General features: G+C 39.9%; 1 protein-coding gene and 1 long non-coding RNA gene across 3 annotated transcripts in view; one reads left to right on the top strand and one right to left on the bottom strand.

Annotated features, from left to right (window-relative positions):
• Positions 1 to 10558, bottom strand: part of LOC101847560 (antistasin) — a 13274-nt gene extending 2716 nt beyond the window's left edge. The window contains exons 1-3 of one of the 2 annotated variants that reach the window (XM_005092611.1): positions 10466 to 10558; positions 9612 to 9740; positions 2034 to 2192 (exon numbers count right to left, since the gene is read on the bottom strand). In XM_005092611.1, coding sequence (XP_005092668.1) covers positions 2034 to 2192; positions 9612 to 9657 — 205 coding nt within the window. In that variant the 5' untranslated portion in view covers positions 9658 to 9740; positions 10466 to 10558. The remainder of the gene's footprint in view (positions 1 to 2033; positions 2193 to 9611; positions 9741 to 10465) is intronic. The other variant, XM_005092610.2, reaches the window with a different exon arrangement.
• An 812-nt stretch (positions 10559 to 11370) lies between these two features.
• On the top strand, positions 11371 to 15557 carry LOC118477249. The gene is made up of 2 exons (XR_004858246.1): positions 11371 to 11552; positions 13245 to 15557. It is a non-coding gene; the product is annotated as an uncharacterized LOC118477249 (long non-coding RNA).
• The last annotated feature ends 312 nt before the right edge of the window (positions 15558 to 15869 follow it).

Genomic DNA, 15869 nt, shown 5'->3' with positions numbered 1-15869 from the left:
GGTCGTCACTGCGTAATTTCAATGAAATAATGGGTCAAAGTGGTGTCGCATTCTCAAAAGGGATAATTTGAAGGCAAGGTTACAGTAAATCATCTGTTGTTATGATTCTGTGTAAGCAGCCAAAGGACAGTGTTTAGTAGAGGGCCAAAAAATAGAAACTTTTAGATTACTGGGTTACGGCTTTTAACAATTTTTATTTGATCACTAGCCTACTGCAGTGGCATGGAAAGCTAAGTGCGCTTTGGCAAATAAAATGAACACGATTTTGTTAACGTTTAACGTAGACATACGAAAATGAACAAGCCAGAGAAGGCCTGCAAAAGTCAACGTTGCAAAGCGGCTTGTAGATTAAATAGGCACAGCGCAGTTTGTACATAATAACCATTTTCAAATTATAATCAGTGAATAAATAGTCTTGTTTATCTTTTCGGTTTGGCCTTTCACTGCAGACGTAGATTCTATATTGTGTCACTTGGAACTTTTGAAATACAAGACTTTCTTCCATTCATTCAGGTCATGTAATCTAATTAAAGATTAAAGAGTAGCTGATTAATAGAGATGCATTCATATGTATTTAAAAAACTTACGGGTTGAAGCCAGTTGACTGTTTTCTTTGGAAATATCACAAAGATCAGATTTGAGGGAAAAGTTTCAAACCCTTTAGAGATCTTAGAAATGGGGTGGAGGAGCATGTAAGAGCTACTAGGCCGTAGCTGTGAGAGAATGCCACACTTTTAGTCATAACACGGAAATTCGCTGCGCGTGATGGAGGTCATGTAAAGCACCTTTTTGCAAAGCTAATAGATCAAATGCAGATTTGTTTGTCATGTTATATATTATGTAACTGTGCGCCAAGATGGCGCCTTCATGTTTCTACCATAGTGCGTTGCTGTGTCTTAAGCGATTTTGTTTTTATTCTCTGGTTTGTTTGGGGTAGGGTGGAGGAGGGGAGGGGGAGAAAGAGAAAGAAAGGATGGGTGATTGAGGGATATTAAGTTACACCTCCCCCCTTTTTCCTCTTTTTCCTCTTATTTATTAAACGTGCTCTATGTTGCTATAGCAGTATAATTAATTCTGTATAATATTTTCTTTTTTGCTGTATAGCAAAATCTGGATCGGTCCAGCCAACCAGCGCAATAAGTACTTTATTACTGAGCTCCTTTTTGGGGGGAGACTGAATCAGAATTTCTTGTAGGACAAGATGCGAGATGTGGTAAACTTTCTTTATACATGTAATATATATGCAGTTCGTTTGGAAAGAGAAATGAGGTACAAATAAAGATTCATCAGTGTTCCTCGAGTGACTAAAGACAATCTACTACCCATGAGGGGAAGCCTAGATTGAGATACCGTTTACACAAAAACACACTCAAAAAGACGAACGAATAAAAAGATACCTGTAAAGCTTTGGTTCGTCAATTTGGTAAAAGTTGCCTACTACATCAAATAACTGGTCGTGGTTGATAGGCAAGAGAACTCCACGAGGAGACAACAAAGAGACGGATTAGGAATAAATTTGCAATATATTTTAGACTCAGTATCGCCCGACTACGCAAGTAAAGAGACAAGTGAGTGACTGAGTGAGTGACCCCCCCTACTTCAAACTGTTTAACGTTGTACCCGACATCCGGCAAGGTAACACTGGGATAACTGCTGTCCTACAGGGAGACGAAACAGAAGGCTGTGATCGTTGTTGTGGTTACAAATAAAGGTTATTTTACTTTTACGGTTATTGTTTTTCGTCGGGAGTTCCCCGGCATCCTCAGTAGTCTAGAGGATAATATTAACCGTGAGATTGGAAGTTCAGGCGTTCAAGGCTCAGCTTGGTCCGTAGTTTTGCCCTTTGAATAGACAAATAGCACGATTTTTTTTCATTTACTTTGGCTCATTCTCAGTAGACATGGATGATGAATCTGAAAGTCCCGCATTCTAAAAAAAAACTTACTATTTTACAGTGTGCGTTAAACCTATACAATTACAATAATATAGAGATTTCTGGAATTCCCCCATGAACGTGCGCCTGGGCTACTGACCTGGCTTAGCTGTAGCGACCGCCTGACACGTGTGTCCACAGCCGTTGGACATGCAGGCAGTACCGGTTGGACAGCTGCTGGCGCCCAGGGCGTGAAGGGTCAGGCTACACTCCTCGACACAGATACCGATCTGACGGCGGCTGTCTGTGGGGCTGGCGGCTGGGAGGAAAAAGAGACTAGAATAGCCGAACTTGTCTAACATGGATGCACGTTACCGAGAAGGAAAAAAGTGGGGTGGTCCTGTTAGACAGTGTCATTGCAATATCGGAAAATAAATGCAAGTGGGGAAGTTGGAAGTAGCTTTTTTACCTGACAGGCGATCGTTTGAAAGTATACTTCGGCATCGCAGGATCTGCACTTAAATGGCTGAAATCCTATCTCAAAGAACGATCCCAATCAGTTCAACTTACATCTTCTCATGGCAATCCTACATCAGAGGCTGGCAGTGTGAGATCATCATTAGTTCAGCTTCATTATGGAGTCCCTCAAGGCTCAGTCCTTTGACCAGTGTTATTTACACTTTACACATTTCCATTGTCTGATATTGTTAAGCAACACAAGTGAGAACATCACATGTACGCCGATGACACCCAGCTGTACATACCAATCAACCGGGGAGAAGAACATCAATAGATATCAACCCTTCAAAACTGTCTTCGAGATATCAAGGACTGGATGTTTGACAATAAACTTAAACTTAACGAAAACAAGACAATCACTTAAGAGCAAATGTACAATTTGAGAGTTTGGATGTAGGCGATGCAACTGCTATGGTGGAAAAATCCAGTGCCATACGAAATCGTGGCTTTTATTTTGACCCTGATTTTTTCATGAAAACACACGTCACCAGAGTTTGTCAAACCTTGCACTTCCGTCTTAGAAACATTGCGCTGGTGGAGTGATGAAACCTCGCAACCACAGAAAGGAAAATTTTACAGGAGCGACTAAAAACTGATTTACTCGTGAACAAAATGATCTATACGAACCAAAGTTGGTACAGATGAATGAAAACACCTTAGAAACGTGGTTAGGGGGAAACAATCACTTTTCTACTGTTTAAATGGTTATGCTGTGTGGTGCGAGGTTTCATTACAACATTTTTGTCGTGATAAAACCTCGTAGTCAGCCAGCGGGAGGGTTGCGAGGTTTCATCAGGACAGAGTTTGAGGGTTGCGAGTTTTCTCGGTTGCAGTATGCGTCTGTAGTTTGGAATGCCACAAAATGAGGAAGATGTTTCTTCAAGACGAATTAGTTTAGAGTTAGATTCCCGGCCAACTGAAGTCAAATAAATGTGTGTTATCTGCAGAATTTGGGTTTGAAACCTCAAACGGATCAGCGATTTGTGCAATCTGTTTCAATATAATTTTCCAGGATTAGATCTGGTTACTTTTTGCAAAAAAGCACAAATGAACAGTATATCTTTGCAATATGGTCTCTGGTTGCACTGCAGATGGCTTTCACAATGGTAAGAAATATATCTAGATCAAAATATAGACATGTAAAAAACACACACACACACACACACACACACAATACACACACACGCACACACACACACACACACACATACACACACACACACACACACACACACTTACTCACACACAAACGCACACCACAAAATGCTTTGAAAAACGAATAGAGGATGCCAATCAAATAAAAGGTGGTTGGTCATGAATACTAATTGGGTTAATTATGAAAATTATACATAACGTACATGCAGACAAAAAAAAACCCAAAAAGATCAGTACGATGTCTGGGACCCAAAAAAACCCATAATGAATAGCCATTAATGATAACGGAGTAAATTGTCATAAAAAAGTGATGACGTATATTGGAAATAACAGATTTAAGCTCCTACAGGTAATTGTACTTGGGAGTGCTGGATTTTAAGACGTTCTGTGTTCAGTGGTATAGTAGGATGGACCTCCTCATGTTTCTGTGTCATGCCTTCGGAACGTCAGCCATGTATCACTGAAGTGCATCTTGAACTGGATGTTCATGTCTGGGGTGTACTTCAAACACCTGCTGTCGGTGACAACAGGATGACCCGTTTTTCTTAGTGGTCTGATAGACTTGTAGCTTCCTCATTTAGAATAATGTCTGATTTTCTCTGGCCATCCTGAAGAAATGGAGGTAGTGTAGGGGGACCTCGATTCGTGCTTTTCAAACTGATCTTTCAATATTTGAGTGCAAAGTCAACTTACATTTGTGTGTCCTTTGATCAACCTTTTCTGTTCAGTTGTGCTACCATGTGTTGTTACAAACAGGCTGAGAGAAACTTTGGCTAGTGTGGCATTTCTGTATTGGTAACTACAGCCGTCACTGTCGATGATGGTTTTCTGGAAGTCCAGCTTTTCTTTCAAGAAAGCCAGTAGACATGAAGCAAACTTATTTGCTAATTCCCCCTTCTGCTTCATGCTACAGTATTTTACTCAAATCAATTCTATTGTTAGTATTGTTGTTTTTGATATTGATGTTCTGGCCTTGTTTCGTCTTTTCTTCTTCTTCTTCTTCTTCTTCTTCTTCTTCTTCTTCTTCTTCTTCTTCTTCTTCTTCTTCTTCTTCTTCTTCTTCTTCTTCTTCTTCTTCTTCTTCTTCTTCTTCTTCTTCTTCTTCTTCTTCTTCTTCTTCTTCTTCTCATTATCAATATTTGTATTATGATAATCATTAGCATTATTTATGTATTTATTTATTATTTATTTATTTATTTATTTATTTATTTATTTATTTATTTATTTATTTATTTATTTATTTATTATTTAATTTATTATTTAATTTATTTTTTCCTTAATTATCATTAATACTGCCCTTAATCCATAATCGTGTTATCGATAAAAATAGACGGTAACATAAATGATGACACTATAAGGGGGGAGGGGGGAATGATGAAAAATGGTAAGAGGAAAGGGGGGGGGGGCAATTACAGCGAATTATGGGCGATTTCCAGGTTGAGAACCATAGATACTATGGGTACATAGAAGCAGAACCATTAAATTGGCAAAAAAATATTATTAATCCGCAGACAGAAAAAAGAGGCTAAAACAGCGCCTGGACATGGATGGCTGGTGCCTCTATAAATAAATCATTGATGGTCAAGGTCAAGGCCACACGTAGCAAGTAGCCTGATGTGTTGCAGCTTTAAATATCGTAAAGTTATGAACGACACGCTTTGTTTTGTAATATAAGGCTGATGCATTCAGTTTGGGGGTAAGTGTAAGGAGCACAAGCTGAAGATCCATAGAAAACTAGCGTCGTTTTAGGTTCATCACTGGCGAGATATCTGATGGCTTCAGATTTGCCTCCTTCCTTTTCCTTGAGCTCTGCCCATTTTCTAGAATGTGAGCATTCCAAAAATCCTCCGTACGTTGCCAACTTCACGGAAAATGCAAAGGTCTCACATATCTTTCTTTGGCATGAACAGAGACACGCTACTCTGTCTGATTGTTTCATTGATGAGGGGGGGGGTGTCTGTTGAGAGGCTGCCTCCCGTGGTCATGGCAGAATTGTGCATACGTTTTGTAGATATCTGGGTTCCTTTGATAATTGGTTCTAAATCAATCACTCAACCCAGTTGAATGCAGGAACATCTTTTTACACTCTGGCACCTTATGACCACCTTTTTAAATGTGTATTTGAAGGTATGCCGTGTCTGGTTGGTTCTGAATGCCTCCTTTGGGGTTGGTCTATGTCCATTAGTCCAATAAAGAGACATTTTTTTTCATCCCATGAAAGGACCACACTAAATCAAAATTAATGTGTCTGTCTTCCTAGAGACCCCTTTGCCCTTTAAATTTCAGAGTTCAGCTCTTGCAATCACAGCTTGGTTTCAGTGACGTAGCTGGGCTTTTCATTGAATCAGTATGGTATTCCTGACCAGATCCACGGATGGCCTTCGCTTATTTGTTGCCACCCATGAAAACCCTTTCTTTTCCTCTGTGGCATCCTAAATGAGCTGTGTTTCTGTATCAGGCTCCAGGAAAAGTGGCCAAGGTGCCTGAAGGTCAGATGGACCTAGGAATGTGGTTTGCAGATCGTGTTGCTGTGACTCCGCGTGATTCCAGGCGACACTGGTGTTGGTGCAGACTCAGTCTGGGATGATGCTGATACTTCCTTATCTCCACACATAAGGCACATCCCTGGAAAGGACTGCGAAATGGTAGCTGGAGTCAATTCATGGAACTGGGTCTGCTCAGTGATTTCCAAACCAGCCCTTGGATTATGTAAAAATCTAAGTGGTGTGAGCACAGTTGGGGTTAGATATTCAAAACAGATGCGTAAATGTCCATATCACTTGTATTGTTGAGATACAAATTTGTCACAATGTCTTCTATAGACTTCAGGGTCAAGAGGAACATGGGTAAGTTCCGTACTATTTGGTCTCAACCACGACTAACGGATTCGACTAATCAGCGGATTCATAGTCTGAGAAGGGATGAAACCTTACCCTCTCCTTCATAAACAAAATGGCCAGAGGTGATATCTACTCTAGAGAGTGCATAGACTTGTCACTTATTCTTAGTAAGGACTATTGTCACCTGTCTTTTCAAGGTGTGACTGTCGCCTTAAATTAAGTGTCAACTACGTTTGTGCCTTATGAGAACATCTTGTTTACCAATGCGTTAGTCATCCCTATAACAGGATTTCAAATAGATTTACATAATGTAACTCCTTCACTTATGATCATATTTGAATTTCTCAACTGACTGGAATAAAATGAATGAATGAATGGATGAATAGATGAATCAATGAATGGATGAATAAATGAGTCAATGAATGAATGAAATATTTCTTTATTAAGTCAGGCATATAAAATGAACCAGAAAATATCGATTATGGGCGCTTCCATAAAGTCAATTCATAAAGAAGGCTTATCCAGAACCTCGTATGAGCAAGCCCCTCTCTCAAACCGGGAGTGATGAAACCACGCAAAAGCAGATCGGCGCACCAGGTGAGGGTTGCGAGGTTTCATCACGCCCGGATATCATAGGGGCAAACATACGAGGTTTTTTTGGTAAGTTTTGTTCATACTTTCTCTTTATAATTTAACCTAGTGCTTTTGACACAGTGTGAAGAAGGACTGGGAGAAGACATTAAAGCAAAAAAACGATTTTCGAAAAAAATGAGGGTTACGAGGTTTCATCACTCCTCCAGCGATTGGCAGAATAAGGAAATTTATTAATGAAAATACAACGAAAGTTCTTGTTCATGCTTTTATTTTAAGTCACCTTGATTATTGTAATTCCCTTCTTTTTGGCATTCCAGATTCTACTCTTGCCAGACTTCAAAAGATTCAAAACAGGGCAGCAAGACTTGTAGCTTTGAGAAAAATCTCAGACAATGCCCATGATATTTTGAAAACCCTCCATTGGTTGCAAGTGAGATAGCGCATTGAATTTAGAATTTTGTACATGGTTTATAGATCTTTACATCAGTGCTCACCAAATTAACTTTCAGAACTTATGGAAAGGTACGCACCATCTCGTAATTTAAGATCTTAAAATGACAATCAGCTTTGCATGCCTAGGTCCAGAACAATGTTGAGTGAAAGGGCCTATTCTGTCTGTGCCCCAAAACGTTGGAACAATATGGATTTAGATGTTAAATTTCAATTGATCAATTTACATCAAAGTTGAAGGCAATGTTTTTCTGGAAGGTATATTTATAATGCTGGAACTCTACATCTATATCTGAAATATCTGTCAGATTTTTTATTTGTTTCTTTTTTGTTTTGTTTTTGTTTTGTTTTTGTTTTTATGCGTGTCGTAGTGGTGTTGAGCTTTAGAGCTTTTGTGGGTGTATGTGTGTGTGTGTGTGTGTATGTGTGTGTGTGTGTGTGTGTGTGTGTGTGTGTGTGAGTGTGTGCGTGTGTGTGTGTCTGTGTGTGTGTTTTTTGTAAGCGCCATCGAGCGCTTTTTTTGGATAGTGGCGCGTTATAAATTCATTTATTATTATTATTATTATTATTATTATTATTATTATTATTATTATTATTATTATTATTACTATTATTATTATTATTATTATTATTATTATTATTATTATTAATAATAATACTATTATAATTAGTATTGCTATTATTATTATTATTATTATTATTATTACTATTATTATTATTATTGAGTATGTATGACTATAGTAGGGGCCTAATTGGAGACGTCGGTATCGACGTAATCCACATCATTTAAGAGGCGGGCTGCTGCAATCCTACGGGGCAGGGTCAATCAACGTTCTGAGGGGGATACGATGCCACTGCACACAGATGGGGATAAAAAATATCTCCCAACCCGGAAATTGAATTCATGTCAGATGTGCGCGATGGCGAAAAGTCTCACCAGTCACCACTGACGCCAGTGAAGCAGATGCGAAAGGTGGTTATATGTTTTATACTACAACTTATTATGTTAAAACATACAAGGAATCTGACCGTTCATATCATAGTGTTAGAGTGACAAAGGTATTCGTACAGAAGCCATCAGTTCAAAGCAGTACACTTTTATCCAGGTCAATTTTTTAATGTGGGTGTTTTTTATATCCCCAGCTAAACGATTTCGATTATTTAGGAGGCTGGCTTCGACTCTATCAAGACCAACTTAGACTGAGAGAGATGAAACATCCCAACAGAAGGATCGGAATATCGATAAAAATTTTGCCCTTTCAGGAATCGAATTCGGGTCTACTGTGTGCGCCTAACGCTATTCCACTGACGCTGATCCGCCTTGTCAGCCAAAGTATGTCTAGAAATTAATTGTTGTCACTATGGCGTCAAAATAGAGTACAAACTTTCCTCTTTACTTGGATTCATTCTGTTTATGGTGGAAATCCTCAAATGTATTTAAATAAAGCGTAGTAAGCCTTGCCACAGACGATAAGCCAGCTGTCCTTGGAAAATGCGTCTTGTTGTTGTTGCCACACTATTGCTGGTCCAGAAATGTTCATCTGGGTTGAGGTTGGACACTCTGACATTGTTTTGATACAAAATCCCATGTCGTCAGTGAACAGAACATTCCTCCGCTATCTTCAGGTTTTTAATAGTAGTGCCTCAGGGTGCGGGAGTGGTCGAAAGAAATTACCCAGGCCAGGCCATAAAGTAAAACGCATTATCGCAGATGCATGTCATGCTATACCTTTTCTATTTAAGTGTATTGGTGAAAGCAAAAAAATAGAACCATCTGATAACGTTTCGGTTCCTCTGTGTGCCAGCAATCAGTCTAGGAGCGAAATATCCGTAACGAACTGTGCGTGCAAGGCTGTCCCTCATTGGCTGAGTGTTAAAATGCTCACTTGCAAAGTATTTATTCGACACAAGTCCCGAGCATATAAAAACTTAAAGAGAACGCCTTCAATATTGTGGATTGTGGTACACGAGACGATCGTCAAGTGGAAAAGTCGTCTAACAGGTTCAGTCGTTACCGTCAAGTATTATTCCCAAACCCGCCTCCTCTAAACATGAAAAAGCTACCAAAATCTTCGACGAGATACGAATAGGTTAGCTCGACATGACCATTTAACAAACAGGCGCGACATGTTCATAAAAACACATTCAAACAACATCTTGAGATTTTGTTTTTCTCTCACCTGCCAGGGCCAGCAAAGTGAAGATAACACACATCAGACTTTTCATCTCGGCAGATACAAGTTGAAATCGCTTCTGAGTGGAGAAAGTTTCTTCCTGCTTGTATCTGTCCTTTTCTCTGAGTACTAACACTGGCGGAACACACCAAGATAAAGTCAAAGATAAGAGACATGTTAACTTTTGCCTGTGAGTGTTGTCTAATCAGTGGTGCGTAATATCTGTCCATGTCACGTCAAGCACGATCTATGGAAGTCAGGTACTGGGCACACCGGTTGTGACGAATATTAGTGAAGTGTATGGGTTTAACACCGCTACCAATAATGCTTACGTTATTATCGAAGGTAACGTCCGTCTCCGATAGTACCTTGCCAAATTGCTAGAGCCTTGAAAACTTCACAAAAATGACTCTAGTTTAAGAACACCTAATTTAAGATTCGAACCAGGGCCAAGCGCTCCCTTGTGTTCAGCAAGATACCAACAAAGGAGAGCCCCAATATTCGGTCAAATGAAAGATAAATGACTTAAAATGAACACTCACGCACACACACAAACACACACACACACGCACACGCACACGCACACGCACACAGAGAGAGAGAGAGAGAGAGAGAGAGAGAGAGAGAGAGAGAGAGAGAGAGAGAGAGAGAGAGAGAGAGATACACAGCATGATGCTTTTATACGCATTACTAATTATGCTACACTGTTGCAGTTGTTTAATATTTTTAAAACAATAGCTGTGCTTTATAAAAAAAAAATAACGCATCATTGTCTCAAGAAGTTGTAGTCGACTATCCTAAAACAGTGTGAGAAATGCAGAAAAATACAAGAATGATGTTACCCTCTTATTCATACGTACCACAATTGGCAGTTTCAGAAACTGACCATGTCTGGTCACCCCAGAGTTGGTGCCTGCTGTTAGTTAAGATTTAGTGTTATCGCAATCTGTTAAAAAAACACCTCGATGACCCAAATCTCCAAATTATTAATTTAACACAATGGAGTCCACCTGAATCGAAATCTGCTGGACTGCTACATTTTATATTTTTTTCTGTTTAGAGAGATAGTCCAAGTAGAAAAAAAGGATTCATGGGTTTTACTTTCTTTCAGCTTACCACAATTTTCAGTTTATTAAGTTCGGTTTCAGTGGACGCCATTGCATGCCATTTATGTAAATAGTCGAAAGAGGAGATTTCACAGTTACCTCCCTGACATGTAACAAACTGACTTATATTATACAATTAAAGTTCATTTCGTTTGTGTTTTTGTATAGATTATTTTCTCAGTGTCATATAATGCTCCAGCCTTATATCAAATCCTAACTTACATAACGCTATAACATCCCATAAGACGCCTAACATGTTGGGGTTGGGGTTGGGGTTGGGGGAAGAAATTTGCTGTGCTCAAAGGCTAAAACGGAGAGTTGACTAACCGCTGAACCTGGCACTGTGGGGGATGTGCCGGACCAACAGGGAGCCTCAAGTGGACGATTGGAAAGTGTGTGAGAGAGGGTGCTCAAAGATAGACAAGAAGGCTAAAACAGCACCTGAACATGGATGGCTGGTGTCACTATATATAAATTATTGATGGTTAGGGGTGGATAGAGGGGGACTGTCGTCAGGTAGTCAAGCTGTCCGTCTGTCTGTCTGTCTCCTCCGCGCCCACCCACCCCCCCCCCTCTCTCTCTCTCTCTCTCTCTCTCTCTCTCTCTCTCTCTCTCTCTCTGACTCTCTCTCTCTCTCTCTCACTCTGTCTCACTCTCCCCTCATCCCCTAAAGGCTTAAACGAAGAGTTGACTAATCGCCGAACCTTACACTGTGGGGGATGAGCTGGACCAACGGGGAGCCTGAAGTGGAGGATTGGAAATTGTGTGAGAGAGGGTGCGCAAGGATAGATAAGAATGCTAAAACAGCACCTGGACATGGATGACTGGTGTCACTATAATGGTTCGTTCATAACAACTTTGACAATACTTTGACCTGTCATTTACTTTAAGATATTTATATTAAATGAAATCCTAATAATATGTATTTGTGTACATGTTTTTAATGTTTATCAACACTGGAAAGACCTCAGAGTACAATATATAGTTCGTTCATAACCATTGCTACAAAAGTATAATACTAATTAAAATCCAGACTTATGATAAAAATCAAAATATCAGAAGTAAGCAAGGTCTAATACATCCTTTAGTTGAGTTAAAATTTGTAAAATACATTCCAAAACAACTGTAAATTACATGGAATAAGGTTTCGTTCATAACCATTATGACACACTGTCACGTTCATAACAGGATGACAATCCATTATGACAAGCATATTATTATGTTTGCCTCTTCTTCGCTTCTCTTTTGAGTCATCAGCACACTGCTCTTCCATGTTTATGCCACCATGTAAAAGGATGTTGTGAAACAGTGGGAAGTCCCTCACATGATAATTTGCAGAAATATCATAAAGTGTTTGTTCTTAACATCATTATGACAAACCTGAATTATTTTCATCAAAGTCATATTTCGGCAAAACCATGCGACGGAGCGGAAAATTACCCTTCTGATGGATCAATGTCAAACCAATGTTTAATACTGGTCATTCCTGGGGCTGACATGGTTAATGATTTGGGTTTTCTAGACCTTTGAAAGTCTGATGATGTAATTGTGACACGAGTTATGAACGAACTTATAACTTTTACTCAGCAATAACATCATTAATATAAAAAAAATAAAACCCTGTTAATGGACACACGGTGTTATGATGGTGTATACTAAATATTTTCAGTGTTTGAATGCACTACTGTTTGATAGTTTAAGATTAACAATATTCTATATTTAACATACAATTAAGTGTGCACTCAAGATGAGTAAAAAATGTCCTATTTTTAGTACTATTATCTTTCAATGAAGAGATATAAGATGCACTCATCAATGTACTTGCTCATGCAGCTTGACCAACTTATTCCGTTGCCATATTCATAATGTTTTCAGAAGAAAACATTTTTTCCATGAGCAGTGGTTGATTTAAAAAGTCCTCATGCAAACACCCCCACCTTTTGGCAAAGGCTCATATAGATTATTGATGGTCAGGGGTGGATAGAGGGGGGCTGTCGTCAGGTTGTCGAACTGTCCGTCTGTCTCCTCCGTGCCTCTCTCTCTCTCTCTCTCTCTCTCTCTCTCTCTCTCTCTCTCTCTCTCTCTTCCCCTCTCCCTTCATCCCCTTACACTGTGGGGACCGGACTGAGAGAAGGGAGAAGACACTCCGTTATATGTCAATCCCCCGACCTGTCATAGTTCGTTTGGCACGAATATGTCCACAGCACAGTGAGCAGATTGTAAGCTCTTTAGTTGTTAGATGCCGCCCTCCAACCCCCCCCCCACCCCAACTCAAATACACACACACACACACACACACACACACACACACACACACACACACACGTACACACTCACAAACACACCTCGTGTTCTCTTTGTATTGGTATGTGAAGAGAAAAAGAGAAACAGGGTGAGGAATTGAGGAATAAAATCTCCCAAAGGCTCAATTTCAGGGCTCTACTTTTTAAAGGTACAACTGGTGGTTAGTTTTAAACCCAGTGATGAAGCGTATCCGTAAACTGTTCTTGTCTTGCTTCTCCCTCTGTTGCAGGGAAGAAAGCAGCAACCAGCTGGACTCAGGAGACTCTCAAGATCTCCATCTCTCCCTGCAAAGCAGCTGCTCAAGCCAGCAGAACGAAAACCCTGCCGAATGCCCTCGGGGTGATCATACCAGATTGGGGGACCACAAAGTAAACCATACAGGTGTAGAACTGTCTGACTCACCAAGTGAGTATTCTATTTTCAGTAGAGAAGGTTCCACAAGAACACCGGCGACACACCTATCGTCAGGCCACCCAGACGAAGATCTGCCCTGTCGCAACCCACCAACTGGGAGAGCGAGTCGGACTCTGGACAGCCGGAAATCTTCCGCGATAATTGTGCGAGTCACATTGTAGAAGCCTCCACAAATCGTGTCACGTGTCGTATGGCCTCGCAGGTCAGTGTCTTGTCAACAGACCATTCCGTAGAGCAAAAAGCGGTGATCAAGAGGTCCAATCCTGGAGCTCAAGCTCGGAGGAATGCTTGCCTGCCTTGTCTCTATAGCCACTACAGCCTGCTGACAAGTTGTGTACGGAGGAAGCTGACATACCCGAGTGCATTTCGTTATTGTCCGAAACTGACGCAGACTGACCTTTCCAGCGAAGATGTAACGGTGATATGATTTACCACTAGCTTAGACCCAACTCTCCCTCCCCATCCCCCGCCCTGTTCTTTCCCGTCCCTTGTGCCCTCCTCCTCACGCACATCCTATCTCTTCGTCTTCCCCTGTTTAGCTTTTTGAGTTGATGGACTCTGCTTCTTGGACCTTTCTACAATCAAACATTCTAACTCGTGTTATTCTCCATGCCTGAATTGTTTTAATTCCTTACTATGCTTCTGAGCGCAACTCCCATCTTCTGTTAAGCCAACCCCTTCCTCTCTTGCTTTTTACCTTTCCTCTTAGAATATATCTTTCTAGGATGAATCATTCTATTTGATATGTTCAAAATAGTTCAGGTTCATTGTCATTATGCTCTGAAGGAGTGTTGGTGTTTCTATACCTTTTTTTCTTCATTCACCTTCTTTAGTTTCTGTCTTCAGTATATTTTTAAAAGTCTTCTTGTCTCTTGATGGTCGTTGCTTCTTAATATTGCGGTGGAAATACAACACTTCGTAGAATTCTTTTTTTTTTCTAGCAATGTGCTTTCCATATGAAATATATCCTTTTCAATATCTATGATGCAATTCAAATTCTCTGGAATAGTTTTCTCATTCTCTTCAAACTTGTCTTGTCGTATTTAAAATTGCTTTCTTGCCATTTCTACCTCACAATTCTTCTTACAACACCTTTTTGCATTTGTTTATGTCTGTCATTTCGCTTTCCTCTTCATTTAGATCAATTCTGTTTGGGTCACTGTGCTCGTTGACAAATTCTATTTAAAGCCTCTCATTCTCAAGAGTTTTGTGGCAACCTCGTTCCAAGCACAATGTTTGCAACAATGTTTAGGTCCAAACAGCGATGTACTTTGCGTGAACCAGGTGAGGTTTCATTTTAATTGTTTAGTTTAGGCTCTTGGTGGTCTGATTGTTCTGACTGTTCTGGTTGTAAGATTTATTGCTATCCACCTCTAAACGTACCAATGTAATTTCTGCTCACAAACAACTATCTTTTACTTGATTTGTCTACAAATATCTCTTTTTGATAACTCAAGGTAAAGTTAACAAAGATATCAAATTGGGCTTGAGATGATGGTATGAACCAAATCCATGCTTTTTTGGCAGATGCTTGTGAATGTAGAATTACGTTTATTAAGCTGACAATATAAATACGCACAGTGACCTTTAGTATTTTCTTCTCAACATTTGCAAAGTGTTTTTATTTTCATCCTAGTTTTGTTTTTTTATTGCCGCAACGGTTTCATTAGGTATCAGGCATGGAACAAAACTTCAGAACAATAAATGGTCTGTTTTTCTAACTTATAAAAGCACAACATTTTTGTTTTGTCTTCCACAACTCAAAACGGCCCCTCACCACTCCCTCCCTTGTGGAAGTCGGAAGTACTGGGCCTCACCGTGGCACAAGGGTGTAACACTCTGTTCAAATCAGAAGGGTGACTAAGAAAACGCTAATATGTCTAGCAATATCCTTCTTTCTGGTTTGAACTTTATGGCTAACACAGTACGGCGCATAATAAAAATGAAATATGTAACTAGTAACTCAGATTTTTTCCAACTTCTGCCCATTCCTCCGAAGGGAATTGGAGGGGGGGGGAGGGTTGACAGTGTGGTATAATCAATTAGCCAACCTGGAATTATATTAGACATCTACAACTGGTTGTACTACTCGAATAAATCTGGCTTGCGGTTGGCCTGCTGAACACAATGATGGCTGCTCGTTTAAATCTGTTCCTTTGTACAGACCGTTCTTTGTAACTTATTGTAGGTGGCTTAAGTTACCCCGAGTGGCCTAAGTAACCACAGACAGTTCAGCAGGCATCATCTTGAAATACTATGTAATAACCCACCGTATTCTTAAGCTTTGATTTATTTTATTTTCTTTTGGTGGCGTTTTTAAGGCCCCTTCTACCCACTTGGTTGGCCACTACGGAAAATGGAGATGGTTTGGCTCTTTATTACTTCTATGTGATCTTCCAATGTTTACTGATCATACGAAATTTATAACCTACTTGTGGTG

Source organism: Aplysia californica, unplaced genomic scaffold, assembly GCF_000002075.1.
Source record: "Aplysia californica isolate F4 #8 unplaced genomic scaffold, AplCal3.0 scaffold00049, whole genome shotgun sequence".
In the NCBI taxonomy this organism is placed as follows: Eukaryota; Metazoa; Mollusca; class Gastropoda; order Aplysiida; family Aplysiidae; genus Aplysia; species Aplysia californica.
Note: the sequence above shows the minus strand (reverse complement) of the source record. Positions and strands in the feature narration are given on the sequence as shown.